The sequence below is a fragment of the Siniperca chuatsi genome, linkage group LG14 (genome assembly GCF_020085105.1).
Source record: "Siniperca chuatsi isolate FFG_IHB_CAS linkage group LG14, ASM2008510v1, whole genome shotgun sequence".
Lineage (NCBI taxonomy): Eukaryota > Metazoa > Chordata > Actinopteri > Centrarchiformes > Sinipercidae > Siniperca > Siniperca chuatsi.
The window spans coordinates 2,413,909-2,429,587 of NC_058055.1; the positions used below are offsets into that span (position 1 = coordinate 2,413,909).

General features: G+C 41.8%; 1 protein-coding gene across 5 annotated transcripts in view; it reads left to right on the forward strand.

The window, feature by feature from the left end:
• Positions 1 to 15,679, forward strand: part of ntm (neurotrimin) — a 424,793-nt gene that overhangs the window by 271,604 nt on the left and 137,510 nt on the right. For all 5 annotated transcript variants that reach the window (XM_044222737.1, XM_044222738.1, XM_044222739.1 and 2 more), the window contains one exon: positions 14,507 to 14,597. In XM_044222737.1, the coding sequence (XP_044078672.1) occupies positions 14,507 to 14,597 (91 nt within the window). The remainder of the gene's footprint in view (positions 1 to 14,506; positions 14,598 to 15,679) is intronic.

The following is a 15,679-nucleotide window of genomic DNA, read 5'->3' on the forward strand; positions in this document are numbered from 1 at the left end:
ATTTTATTCACCGCGGGAGTAAACTCAGGTAGCTTTGTTGGTCCAAGGAGTAGGTCTACAGAAGTAGGAACGCCATCCTGCCCTGATCATTTGGGACAGTGATGACTCTGCATACAGATGGGAGGTTGAACAGCTGACACTCTGGTGCGGTCATAACAACCTGGAGCTGAACAAAACTGTGGAAATTACAGTGGACTTCAGGAGGAGCCCCTCATCACCATACTCAACAACACTCTGTGTGCTATGAAGACCTTTAGGTTTCTGGGCTCCACGATCTCCCAGGATCTATATCCATGGACTGGGTTCGCACAGTCACATGATGTAAGATTGTGTGACCTGCCCAACTGGAGGATAAGGTACTGCTAAGCCACACCTTAACTTGGGTCTGCCCAAGACTAGCTGCTATATATTGGTCAACTCACAGATAAGTGTAAAGAAAATTAGACACAGTGCAGTTGTACAAAAAGTACTCAGATTTAAAATGGCAACAATACTGTGATCCTAAAATGGCATGCTGGTTCTGGGCAACAGGGAGGTAAAAAAAAAGATTAACTGTTCCTACACAACTAAAAAAGAAAAGGGTATAATTAAGAAAACAGACTAACTGTTGAAGGGCTAGCCTTTCTCCAATTCCATTTCACCATGTGTTCCCCTCAATTCATGCATATACACACACAGACTCTCACTGCAAAAAAAAGTTTCATATAGTACTTATCTGCATGCAAGTGCACAGCAAACCAAATGGCCAGCGCAGAAATTGTGGCAAGCTAAATCACTTTTTCAAAGTGTGCCACTCAGCCCCAGCCGAACAGCACCGCGAACATTAACACTCACAGATAACAATTATCCACAATGTCACTTCCAAATGAGTCAAAGGATGCACAGGGATTGTTTAGGATGTGACTCAGCCCCTCCTTGAAGATACGGGGGCAACAGCATCCCTGCTCAACTTACAACAAGTGTTTCACCCATCATCCTCTCTGTGTCCCATCCATTCCCCTACTGGGTTACAGAAACGCAGCAATTGCCATCTTACACTCAAAGGTGAGAAGTGTGTGTTTGCAGCACCTGCTATCAACTATGTGGGTTTCCATCTCTCCCCACTCCATTCCAGCTCAGAATCACCATCGCTTTTGCCTCAAGGGCCCTTTGTCCTGTAGAGCAGCGCTACTCGTAGGGAGAGAGGGAGGCCTTAGCGTGTGTCTGGGCGGTGGTATTTGTATCTGTATGGACGGGAATTCACTGTCAGGACCGAGCACCAGGCCCTTACTACTCTGCTGGCTACATCGGGCACGCCTGCAGCAGTACAAGTTCCGACTCCAATTTACACCCAGACGAGACAACGTTGTGGCAGATCCACTAACCCGCTCCATCCCCAGTCCAGCACCGACACACACACCCGATCATGACAGTTATCATACAGAGCATGAGCTAGTGCTACTCCTTTATTCTCCAGTGCAGGTGGCCATCTCCCTCCAGGAACTCCAAAACGCCTCAGCATCAGACTCTGTCCTCCACCAGCTTGTGACCTACATTAGGGAAGGTTAGCCAGCTAAGCTGCCTGGGTAACTCACACCCTACTCCAGGGTCAGAGAGGAGTTGTCGTGCTGGAACAACAGTTGTGTGGCCCGTGGCCAGTGATCCCCAACTCCCTCTGTGGACGGGTGTTCACACCTACAGCTAGACATTTGCAGGGAACTCCAGGGGGTACCTCACCATCAGAGGTTCCTGGTGATGACCTACAACCTCCACTCTAAGTGGCCAGAAGTCACGCCAGTAGTCTCAGTCACCACCAGGGTGATTGTATACACTCTGGATTGTAGACACTCACTTTGCCTGCTGGGGTCTTCCAGACACAATCAGAACAACAGATAATGGACCCAATTTCTCTCGAAAGAGTTCCTATCCTACCTGGCCTACTAAATAATAAATCATATTCGCACACCATTCTACAACCCCCAGACAAATGAGGGACTAGTGTGCCTCAACCAGACACTTAAAAATGGCATCAAGGCACACATGGCACAGGGCTCCATGTTCACAAACACCTTGCTGCAAACACTACTGCACTTCTTCTTCAGCGACCCGTTCTACCTCTAAGCCACAGCCGCCCCTGTTGTTACATTGTTACTATGTTGCATGGCTTGTTGTTTCTAACCATAACACAGTCAGGACTGCAGAAAAAATCGTTGGCGCCAACCTGCCTTCCATTTAGGACTTATACATATCCAGTGTCAGGAAACGAGCAGGGAAAATAACTCAAGACCCATAACACCCTGGACACCACCTGTTCTAACTTCTCCCCTCTGGTAGGCGCTACAGAACACTGTATGCACATGCCATCACTATGAAGAACAGTTAAATCAGTCATAAAGTGTCAGAAAACAACCCCTGTGCAATAACCCTGTAACACTAAAACATCCATACCGACAAATTATAAATTATATATTTTATAGTTTAAATGCACACTGTTTAACATGTACATATAATCATCATCATTGTCAAATATATATCTAAGCACACTGTATATACATGTATACATGCATATACTGTACATATCCACCTACTTCATGTACATAAAGTAACCAATTACATTAATCATTCAGTATTTATTTCAGCACTCTTTGCTCTCTGCACCCTTGCACTATTGTATTCTTGTTTACAATTTACGGAAAAGCAGTTTGTCTTGTATATAGACATTGTATGTTTTTCTCTATTGTTGCTTTTTATATATGTTTAGATACACATACATTTTTTCACCTACTTGTATGTACATTATAGTTAGGTTTTTAAGTTTACTTATCTTTGTTAGGCTTTGTTGTACTTGTTTTTAGCTGTATGTCAATTTCTATCATCCTGAAAACTGTGTGTAAGTACCTTGAGAGCAATGAAAAACCAGAGTTGAATTATTTTAATGTGTACACATACTTGGCTAATAAAGCTGTTTCTGATTCTGATCTGAGCCAAGGCATGAGGCAAAAATGAATCAATGACCTTGACCTAGAGGTGTGTAGGTGTTGCTTGCATCCACCTTTACCACTAAAGTCTGAAAAGGCCATAACAGGCTGAGGCAGATCATGTCACAGTATTTAGTTCAAGTGACAGATAGCATACACGTGAAACTGCAGTTGCAGTATATGGATGATGTTGCATTTTTTCTATATATGATATAAAATGCAATGATAAAATGATGTGATAATGATGCATGTTGCAAAATGTAACATTATCCAAGCAGTGCAAGTGCAATTTTAACTCCGCTTTCCCTCTCTTCTTATATTTCCCAATTTCACTGTAAATCTAAAGGACTGAACTCCATGCAGTCTCTACATATGTTTCATTTACGTACTCTGTTTGACTATCAGTGCTTCATTAAGCAAAGGTGACTTTATGAGACTGCCTGTGCTGATGTTACATCATCTAACAGTAAACATGGTAGCTGTTTCTCTGAAGTATTACACACTTAGTATTGGATCAAGAGGCAGTTAAGGTCTATTTATCATGTTTTGTTTTGATGGCACAATGCATTTGGAGTTCATAATTTCTCCTGCAACTGGGCAGCAGGTTTCAGGGACACCAACCCAGTCCTTGGTGAGTTGCTGCCGAAAATAAACAATCAAATATATCATGTGAGAGGAAGGCATTAATAGCACACAGTGTGTTATCTGAACTGTAGTCAAGGTCAAAAACCACACACTGCACTGGCATTAAAGCAGCATTTTATCAACCTCAGCTTAAAGTGATGCAAAAGTGACATGCAACAGCAAAAGATGATACCACTTTATTTTAACCCTCTTATTTAGCATTTACAAGCACTATATAAAAAATGAATAAATGCTTTACAACACACTGTAAGTTAGTGTGTTTATTAATGTATTTGTCAACCATTATAACGCCTCCTATGAAGCATCCATAACTGGTGTATGAACAGTTAATGTGTGTTATCACAGTATAACATAGATGCAATCTCATATAATGTCTTCATTAGTTTTGAACATACCTTTGAGTAGTTTTAAACTTTCTGCACATGTGTACGCACAAGTAATGAATAGCTTTTAACACAGTGAAATTGTTATAATAATTTAATTGTCATTCATAAATGTATAAGCGGTAAACTTTAAACCTATATATCAGAATATTTTAAACATTTTTTAAACCCTAAACTTAACCTACGAAGGAATTGTACATGTGAATAATCACATTATAAAATCGTAGTAAGCAATTACATCAGTTCAGACCCTAATCAAGCATGTGTGTCCTGCATGTCTTTCAAGGTTTTTGTTACTTATTTTTTTCTATGCATTTAGTATACTTATATAAGATATTGATATATTGGCTGATAACTGATACTTTTACAGTGTGTTATAAAGTTTTTATTAAAGAAATCAAAACAATATTATGGAATTATAATATATATAAACATTTCACTGTTTGCAGCAACACTGTAAAAAAGGTCAGTCAGAAAAGTTTAACACGAACCAACTGTCTGTTGTAAACATGCATCTCAGTTTACAGACCTGGTTCAACTTTGAGCTACCGTAGTTGCGTGCACAAAGTTTTCCTTTGCAATGTAGGATTATTTCTGACATTTCAGGCGGGCTCACTTTTGGTTTTGCCTCCAAAGAGTTTAGATCTTCTTTCTAAACTGTTGGCTTGTTGAAGTCAGTGTGTTCTCGGATCTCAGCCATTACCTCAAGTACAGTGTTTTCATAACTGATGATTGAAAAAAATGCAGACCGTAATGAAGCCTTATGGTATTGTTATAACCATAAGGATGCAATATTTTTGAGTCACAGCTCCTACACTAATTTTCACACGTTTCAATAACATGTTCCTCTTGAATATGCATGAAAACCCTCTGCCTAAAAAAATCTAAAGTTTGGGTTGCCACAAGGCTTTGCATATTTCTTTGGTTAATATATTATTAGTCACAGTAAGCTCCTTTTTCCATTCCTGTAGGAGAGCTCGCAGATACTTGATTTTGTCAAAAAAAAAAAGAATATAACCACATAATAATTAGATGTGTGCACCTTTCCGCCTTAAGCTGACATTTTTATAAAGCCTTACTGAAAGAACTCCATAGAGCAGCAAAAATGTGTTTATTAAAGTGCCTCTACTCAAGGGAAGTGTGTGTGTGTGTGTGTGTGTGTGTGTGTGTGTGTGTATAGGGGGGCAGCTCTTTTAAAACACCTGTTGTATCAATGTGTGTGTGTGTGTGTGTGTGTGTGTGTGTGTGTGTGTGTGTGTCCCCCTCTAAAAAACTGCTGAGATGAATAAACAAACAAGCCCACACCATTACCATTAATAATGAATGAGCTGCTCCCCAGCTCTCCAGATTATTAAGACATCTGAAGATAAAGTGCTTTCTTCATATTGTGCGTTTATGTCTTATATTGCTTTGACCTGTGTGAATTAGTGAGTCCATCGCCTGAAGCAAGATCTTTTAATGTTGCTCTGGGTGACCACATCTAGTTGTACATGGATATTTTGCTGAATGATGCATGGCCTCAGATCCATTTTGCCTCCATCCACGGCTCTCATATGGAGGCAAAGGACAAAATGAGATGCTTGTGAAAATGCTGCCGTCTCTGTGCTGGGGCGCCGCTGAATGGAATGTGTTTTTCCGTCTTCGGCGGAGGGGGGGGCAATGCTGGGTCACTTAACATGCCTCGCACTCAGGAAGCCATTGCTAAGGGGTGATGAAGACAACTTTGCAGGCATCAATCTCTTTATTAGAAAGTAATGGTCACTTCCTCTCGGGGATGTCTAACACCTAAGGGCCACTTTGGTATTGATTGCTTGAGCCCACCGTGATTAAGATCTTGGCAAATGCTCTTGCTCTTGGTGAATGTTGGGGATGAGGGGTAGAGCACAGCGCGAGCCTACCAAACGGAAACCTCTCCCAGACCACAACCAGCCGGCTTCACAGCAACTCAACAACAGTGCCTCGCCCACAGCTGTTATTCCCACTGTTTGTTCACTCTTAATTATTGTTTTTCTTCAAGAGCCCAAACCCCAAGTCAAGTGCTTCCTGTCCGCACATCTGCAAGTGCTCCAGCACAATTACTTAGACATGCAATCACTTGCATACAATGGGGAAATCTCGCGAAACACATTCACATTGTCATTTTTTTCCTCACCAGGCTCTCTTGAGATCCAATTATATTGTGAGCTTAATTTGACACTGGGAGAAATGTGTGTGATTAATGTGTGAATTTACCACGCATTTTAAGTCATCAAGATTTTCCAGAGGTATTCTCAGCTTTTCACCGCAGGCCGAGGTATCCAGCTGACTTCCTCGCTGAGATCCTCCCGCCCCGTTGCTCCCTCCAGTCTGCTTGGTGATATTTCATTAATACCAATGACAAAGACCTCATTACCTCAGCTTCCCTTGTGGACAAAGAGAGGCCTAAAAGATGGAGGATGACCATCTGGAAGTCATCAAAAGGGATCACAGTGCAGAGCAGCAGAGATAACCGTTTAACTCCCTGTCCAGAACACCAGCGTGATCCATTTCATGCACATGAAAGCCTGTGGCTCCCAACTAAAGTGTAAATGACACTGTGAAAGGTATTGCAGACTGCAGCTGATCAGCGGCTGCTGTTTGTTGTCGCTTGATGCTGTATTGAGTTTGTTCCTGTCATTTTTTCAGCATGTGGGTTTCTTTCTAGACGATCTAACAACTTCTTCCACTTTACATTAATTTGTTGTCAAGACAACCAATGGCAATATCATCTATGTGTTCAGCTAGTTTAGCTCTCTATGATAATATTGCAAAGCACCTGTTATATAAATAAAGTTGCTATGTCTGTGACTCACAGTTATGATGCCAGACTGGCAGTGAAAATAAATGTGTTATATAAAATCCTAATTGATAGGTTTGAAAAAGGGTTAGAACATTAAAAAGAAAAGCATCCTGCTAATTAAGCCAGCATTTACAGCAAATATCTGCTATTTTCTCAAGAGGAACTATATGTGAAGGTAGACAGGAATCAGTTACAAAGACTGACAGCACTTAATTATCAGTTTGCCTTACACAAAGGCAGACTATGTACATTTGTTAACCAGGAGTTACACTGTGTGCCAACCCTGTCTCCTCGAGATTCTGTTTACATTCTACTAAGTTGCTACAGCAAATATGTTTTGCGAGAAACATATTGCGTGCAGATTTTGTTTTATATTAACATAATGAAGAAAATGTTGTAAATGAATACACTACATTGGCCAAGTTGCAAAATGTACATTCTGAATGTATCTGCAAAATGTTCAGTGACAACGTTTCTCATTCATTCTACAATATCTGTTCATAGCAACTGAAGCATGCTTCATGTTTTCATGGTTCTGTTTAGGCGCTTGGTTAAGGTTAGAGAAAGATTGTGGTGTTTGTTCAACATTGAAAAAGTTAACAGTGACTTGAAGCATGTGACACGATGAGTTTACTGTATTAACACTTAACTGAAACTACAATCTCTCCCTAACCTTAACCAGAGTGCTTTTGTTGCCTAAACCTCGCCTGGTCCAACTCAGTATGTGGAACCCAAGTCTCTGGTGTCGAAGCCCATGCTTTATCTGCCCACCATCCACCTGGACTGCCTCCCCATGACTTACAAACGGTACAAAAACACTGCACTTCCTTCACTGTAATAAAACATTGATAGTGAACATAGTCCAGGCAACAATTACATTTTCCAACAAAACAAATTACTAGTATAAAAATGTAATATCTAGTTGTCAAGGTTGTACTTGCAGACATCTGCGGCTGAAACACACAGCTAACCACAAGTAAAAGTTGAAACTGTCACTGAATTTCTCTTGAATTACAAAAACACAGCCAGTTTTTTAACATAATAATCTTAACTCAAGGTCAGTTTACTAGTTTGGTGGAGACTGGGTTTCCTGTCAGGAGGTGGCTCAGCTGTCTGGGAACACCAGACCCAAACATCATACCAGCATCAACGCCACAGCACGGACTGGGAAACGCTCAAAATCAGCTACCAGGCTGCGCTGAAGAAAGATCAAGGAGCACAGGAGATCAAACTGCTATTTCCAAGTTCAAGAATGAATTGTCCCACTCACAGCATGCTTTGTGTCAGGGTGGCCTGTGATAGGATAGCCACATTGCTGCAGCGCAACAGTGAGCTACTCAAGGCAAAGCTGCATGCTAAGCCTTTGTATGGGACTCAGCTGACGCTTTGACTTGCAGTTCGTAGAACATTTCAGCTGCAAATGTCAGGTTACTGTGTTGTCTGTTCCAGCCGCACAACGCAAATTTGGCTTTACTGGGTGTGAGTACCTCTGCATACCTACATTATGTCTACTGTCTGATCTCCTCTAATGGGTTTGATTGCTGTGTGGCATCACACTGAACCATCACATGTCACAAAGTATAGTAGTAGTATTTCTCTTTAGTTTGACTGACATGTGTAGCGGATTGCCTAATAGTGGTCATTAAACTAATTATGCTAATTAGCAAGTCATTCCTGTAGAGAGCTGATGAGCAGTGACATCATGGCACGCTAAACATCGACATTCATCTTTCAGTCTTTCTCACGTACGCTCTTCATGCCAGTCTTTCTCACTCTGTCACTCATACCAATTAACAACAGATAAAATGTCCTTTGTTACCTTCAGGTGCATTGGGAATCTTGTGTTTTCTAAAGACCCACCAACAGAATGTCAGTTTACGTTGAGGTAGAGAAGTGAGACTGTGCTGCGTAAATGTGTTTTCACAGCGACGCACTCCTTCACACCGGGTCATGCCAGGCAGCTGTCCAGTCTGCTCCAGTGGAGTCACTGCAGGTTAAGCACTTTGCTCAGAAACAGTATTTGAAGCAGGAGTGGCACTTACCACCTTCACCCAGCTTTTCCCTGTGGACCCCTGATTCAAACCACCCAATTACGCCAGCATGATTACCATTAATTTAGTTAGACCTCATCATCAAGTAGATGGGGTCTTGTTTTCACTCTTGTTGTCTTTCTCTCCTTGTGGTCTTTGTTTACCTCACAATTAGTACTTCATCACTTTTGGGCACAGCTACTATAGACAAACCTTTCACAGTATCTCTGAGGACAATACACTTATAAACTAAAACGTTTTCATTTTTTCCCTCTCCTAGACAAAATATTAAACTAATTTGCTTTGCCAAATACAGGTTGGAGGAAATATAACTGCACAAATAATTTTCACTGACAACTTTATTGTGAAATCCAGGGAAGTGTAACATATACTGCATAGAAGTCATAGTGGGGAGGTTGGTTGTACAAAGCACAGTATTTCGACACTGGAGGCCGGGGTTTGCAGTCTGCGTCCCATGTGTTTTTACTTTCAGGAAACTGAAACACTTGTTTAAGGTCAGGTATAGGTCGGGGTTTTGCTTATATATTGAAAAAGTCAACACATCCTGTCTCCTTGTGTAAGGTTTCTTTGCTGCAACTCTATTTCGAGTTTAGTATTCACAGGTTGCAATTGGTCATTGTTAATTAAAGGCTAAAATGTTTATTTTTCATCACTTGGGGGCCGCAGAAGAAGCTGAAAACACAACATTGACATATCAGTGTAAAACTGTATAAAGGTGTTATTGGAATGCTAGCTATCCATCGGACACAGAGCAACATTAGCATTCAGTCGAAGTGGTGTTTCTCGCCACTTGATGAATGTGAACCCAATACTTTTTGTCTCCATCAGCTCCTGAGAAAGATATCTGGCTCCTACGTTAGCGAACATCGGGGAGCGTTTAGCGGTTGGTTGCTAACTTTGTGTGTCTGCTGTTTGGTGCTGGGCGTGGACTGCAGAGTTGGACATAATTCTCTGTGGGCTCATCAGTGTGAGCGACCCCTTTCACATTGCACATAGTGATTTGATCCATGGTTAACATAAACATATTGATTAGTGCAGCTTTAGTATCACCAAACACATGGTTATTAATAAGGTAAACAAAATTGAGCTGTGAGAATTACTTTTGCAGTTCTACTTTCAAAAGCAGCCTTTTTTTTCCTGTATTTATGTTGCTCCCACCAACATAGAAACAAATATATACAACAAATAACCGTGTTTAACTGATCTCCACCTTTTCTTTCATGTGTTTAGGTGACATGCCATCCCTAATTTACTGACTCGCATGCGTTGATTGAAATGGTGATAGCGAGTGAATGCGAGTGACTGACTGAACAGGTGTTTCAGATAGAGAACATTAGATGTCACCACAGGAGGCTTCACTTCGCTCATTAATTTACTTGACAACTTCATCCAGGTGAGATGGAGAGAGGTGCAGAGCAGTGGCATTTATAGTCTGTGTGGAGGTGGAACCTTGATTATGAACTGCAGCGCTCCGAGCAAGTCAAGTGACGTGACTGTATAGCTTCGCTGGAATGTGCTGCCTGGAGGCTCGTTGTTCAGGATGGTGACATCTCATTCTCTCCCTTTCAAGAGCTGGACTATAAAATAGCTTTGATGCTGACAAGCCTGAAGCACACCCACTTCCTCTAGCCTCATAACACTTAGAGCTGGCCGGAAGGAATGTGATACAGCACAGTATCCTTATTATCCATATAATATCGCTGCAAACTAAATATGACGTTTTCACATTGTGAGTCTGCAGTTGAGAGAACACATGATTTTTTTACCAAATGATGCTCTTGCAGATGGAGAAAAGTTTTCAGTGTGCTTTGAAGTCAGAAAGGCCTTGAATTCCATCCAGTAATGAATGCAGGTTGTCATATTCAGATGTATAATGGATTTTGACATTTATTGGCCAGGCAGAGCGTCTTGAGGCCTTTCAGGCACAGACACAAATGACTAACTTACACCTTGGAGTCAAACTAATTAAAACGTATTCTCATCCCCACCGTGTGGATACCTCGACCCAAAGATTCGGAAACCGAAAGTAGATTATTTAAGATTTTAATGACAGCCAAATTGACGAAAATGTGCAAATAAAAAAGAAGGTATAGCAAAAAAAAAAGCCAACTTGTATATTCACCAGCAATATGTTTTCGATTGCAGCCCTTGTGATTCACATTACTATGACTTCATTACCTGCACTCTACAGTGTGACAAAGATGAGATGAGGTAAAATTGCTGAGAGGCAAAATATGGGTATTGAAAAGCACTGCTGAATGCTGGGATTAAATGAGCGAAAGTACTAGCAGTTGTGAGCACAGGACTGAATAATTGCAAGCTGACTTTTTTCCAGCGGGGTTGTCGTATGTCAGGCAATGAATGGGAATAGGCAGTTACAGGTGTTTCACATGCAGCTTTGCTATAAAGTCTCATTTTTATCAATTCTAATTGAGAAAAAGTGCAGCACTTGGAGATCTTGACAAGTAGCCTAGGTACTATAAATACATGTTTCTTCCTACTAACCACCATTGGGTACTGTGATATGACTCATTGGTCCCACTGCTGATATCTGATGAATAGATTGATACCAAAACAACCTCTCTGTCTCCAGATGATAGCTCTGTCCAGCGTGTGTGCCAATGCTTTAGCATAGTGGCAAGAAACAAAGTCGAAGATAAACCTTTCAGCAGTCTGAATTACCGGTATTAATTCCATGGGCAATGGATTCATATCTCGTGGAAACAAAATCTCAGTCTTCTGAACGCCAGTGACTCAGCAGTGCAAACACTTCAGCTGTCTGGTAAACGGCACTCAGTTCCTGTGTCGGCAACTCCTTGTGCCAGAATAGCACAAGAGAAGTGAGAAGTGCTGCCATGACTACCATTTTGCCTCTTCTCCTTTTTCTCAACATCATATTGATGCACAGCTTATACTGTTTAGGGTATGTTTAGAGTATGTGTCGTTTGTGTTGCTGTATGTCGGTCTGTTGCTGTGTTGTGTAAGCCTGAGAGCAGACCAGGCATTTGTGTTGTTGAACATCTTGACTTATTGTAGAATGACCACAGGTCACAGAGGTCATGAGAATGAGCCCCTGTTCTTCATGTTGCCTAGTTTCATGCCAAAACGTTCTGCGTCCTGTGTACCACTTTGACATCCTCACTCTAAAAATGGGACACTGTCACGATCCAGTTGTTTCAAGAAAAAGGTTTGGCCTGTTTTCAGTTTTTTGACCCTTTTTATACAACCAAACTTTTTTTATAGCTTACTTCATAAAGTGTAGATGACAGAATCCTCAGAGGTTGTTAAAATTAAATCAGAGTAATCAAGCACCATGCACACAGCAAACATCCAACAGATATAAAAGGATACATCACAACGTGAATCTGGAAATGATAAGCACAGGCTTAAAAATGCTAAATACTCAGCTAATGTTTGCACATGTTCATCTCAGGCTAGCAGCTGCTTCTATTACAATGGAAAATAGATTTAATAGGAATTTGAAGCGAGTAATGTGAATCATAAAACTTCATTTGCATGGTGTGTGTGAAGCATGTGACCAAAGATTTAACTACCAGTTCTCTTAAAGCAGCTAATAAAGACGAGGTTTTACGCTGTACCAAAGGCATACATTTTTACAGTGTTGACCGACAGTGGTCTGTGGGGCGGCGTGGCTCAGGAGGCAGAGCGGAGGGAGAGTCTAGGTATCACAAGATTCCTGGTTCGATCCCCGGCTCTTCCAGAGAGAGTGTTGAAGTGTCCTTGAGCAAGACACTGAACCCTTAACCGCTGCTGATGAGCAGGCTGTGTCTAATAAAACCCACACAGTGGGGGGGCAGTGAATGTGTGTGTGAATGGGTGAATGTTGGCATGTGTTGTAAAGCGCTTTGAGTGGTCGGTAGACTAGAAAAGAGCTATATCAGTGCAGTCCATTTACCATGTATCTGTGGTGGCATAGACAACTCACACTACAGAACTTTATCACTTTTTCTACATTCTATTGATATTTTGATGTTTTAGTCATTGTCAGTGACATAACATTTAGAAACCCAAAGACTGAGCAGTGCCTTCAGGAAACGTGTTTGCTCACATGGTCCCACTCATCTGCCTGCAAAGGATCAGCGACGTCACATGGAAGGCCTTTTTCCCAGCAGACATCTTCACTTGTCACAGTAGGAAAAGCACAGGTGTTTTACTCAAGTGTTCCAGGGTGAACAAAACCAGGACCATGAAACTGAAGCAGCTAAATGGAATTCAGCCATCATTCATTTTATTACTTATGCCTGTGCTTTTCTTACTGTCAGGATGCCTTCCATGAAAAAGGCCACCAGAGGCAATTATAGGGATAATGGTACATGCTCAAATGTGGTGAAACAGCAGCACAAATAGAGAAGAGTCAGAAAACAGTAAAGTCCCTGATGTACCACACAGTATTTTTTTTAATTCTGTAATATTTAAGGTTTTGAGGTAGAGCATTATAAATTAGAGCTGCAACGATTAGTCGATTACTCAATTAGTTGATCAACGGAAAATTAATCAGCAACTATTTTTATAATCGATTCATCATTTAAGTCACATTTTAGGCACAAATGCTCCAAATGCTCTAGTTCCAGCTTCTCAAAGGTGAAATTTTGGCTGGTTCTCTTGGTCAGTGACATAAAACTAAATATTTAGGGGGTTTGAACGGTTTGAACTTGGGCTTTTGTAAATTGCGATCTACATGTTTACTGTTCTAACATTTTGTGGACTAAATGAGTCGAGAACATAACCAACAGATGGATCAGTAATGAACATCACATGGAGAAGGTTGCAGCCCTTATTACAGATGTCTATAGACCGTGTTCTGTGCAGTGGTTTACTGACATTTCTGTGATAAATAAATATTGTTCAACATCTGGAAGATTGTACGATACAGGACTAGAATTGGTAAGAGATACAACTGACCATTATGAACATGAACAGTAACTATAAAGTCAGTGTTAAAGCAGCAGAGGCACTTTCAGATGATCCATAAGAGCAATAAAACCTCCATGTGGAGTAGCAGAGACATGGCTGACATTACGCCGTTCCTTTTTGATGAGGGAATAGGCTTTTTGATGCACCTGTGAGTCCTCTTGTCTCACCACTACCCCAGCTGTCCTCTCTGACGCGGCCAGTCGGAAAGTGCTCCTGAGACAGAGCACCGACAGAGACACAACTCGCCATGCACTGAATATGGTTCTCGTGTCTTTTTGTGGCTCGCCTATCAGCAGGCATATTTAGGCTGCAGATTAACTGTTTAAATGCTGCTTGTTGTTTCGGACTTCTGATGTTACAAACTTGGTAAATAAATACGCGCACCAGCCGGCGGACCGGAGGAGAGGAGGGATTCTTTTTTCTTCTCCTTTGATCCAAATAATAAAAAGCGGATGTTTGACAGTGCAGGGTCGAGTGTCTCTCCTCCCCTGCACACCGCGGCTACCTGCCGACAAGATTTGGATTAAGTCTAATGAACTGGGGGTAAATAATCTCCACGGGACCGTTTACGGGGCGAAAACCGGCTCATTGCGTCGCTGTGGGATTTCTTTGTACACCTCTTCAGGCTGAAGACGATGTCTGTCCGGGGATACTTTGTCGCTTTTTCCAAATGCACAGTTCTTCTCTCTCTGAGGATTTTGCTTCTTGTGCCTGCAGGGTTGCCAGTCCGCAGCCAAGGGGATTCTCAATCCGACAACAAAGTGATGGACAATATCACCGTCCGACAAGGAGAGACGGTCTTTCTCAGGTGAGTCAACACACACTTCTCTTTCCATTCCCCCCTCCGCTGCTGCTTCTCAGCTCGATTCCCAAAGTTGAGCGCTGCCTGCGAGCTTCCGTATTTGAAGTATGTGCTGCGGGGAGAAGAAGAAACGGGACAGAATACGAAGTGTTGTCTATTTTATCATGTTCCCGCCGTTGAAAAAAAAAGGGGGGATTTCAGAGGATTAGTCTCTGGAAAACATTCAATCCAGAAGCGATACTCTGGTAATCTTTAGCAGCTGTTAACGAGAGATTTAGCGGTTTTAATTGTTGTGTGGCGGTGCAGAACCAAGGGTGCAGGGGAGAGAGAGAGAACAGGTCTCAGGTCTCAGGTCTCTGCTGAGGACTGGGGGAGGACGCTGCAGGTGAAAACAGACTAATACAGTAACTACTGCGGGGGTAGAAGTGATGACTGGCAATTCCTGGAGACGGGAGACGGGCTGTGGTGACCTTTCCCCTCCTCTGCGCCCTCAGAGGCTTACTGGACATACAAGGCTTTATGTTGCTTTCAAGTGCTGTCGGGAATGTCCAATGTAACATGAGCGATAATCACAAAGGCCATAGGAAGGGATTTTCATTGATACCAGAGTTGGCAAGATGTGGTGTGTGGGAGGTGGGGGGCATGGGAACAGTTGGGTTAACGTTTTGCTGCACTGCATTCACACTGTAAGGATGTAACTGTAGAAAGGAGTTTTGACAGGGAAGTCCGTTTGAGGCGGTCTTGACACCATGATTGACATTTTCTCCAGGCTTTTCTTGCTGATGGTAATTTTCAGTATTTTAACTTGATGGACTTGAGGTCAGACTAAAAACTGTCCGGTCAACTGCAAAAATACCCCAGTGGTGCATAGGCTGAGGTTACTATGTCCAACCAGAGCATTCAAAGACCTGTGGTCGCAAAAATCATTAAAAGTCCTATATTTTAATGATAAAATTATATATATCTATACCTAATATCATCAATATACATGATATTTTCATGTAGATGCGGCTTTACAACAGGCTATCTATCCTGTACAAAATCCTTCAGTCAGTGATCAGCGCAATCAGTCATTTTTGGCGAACAAT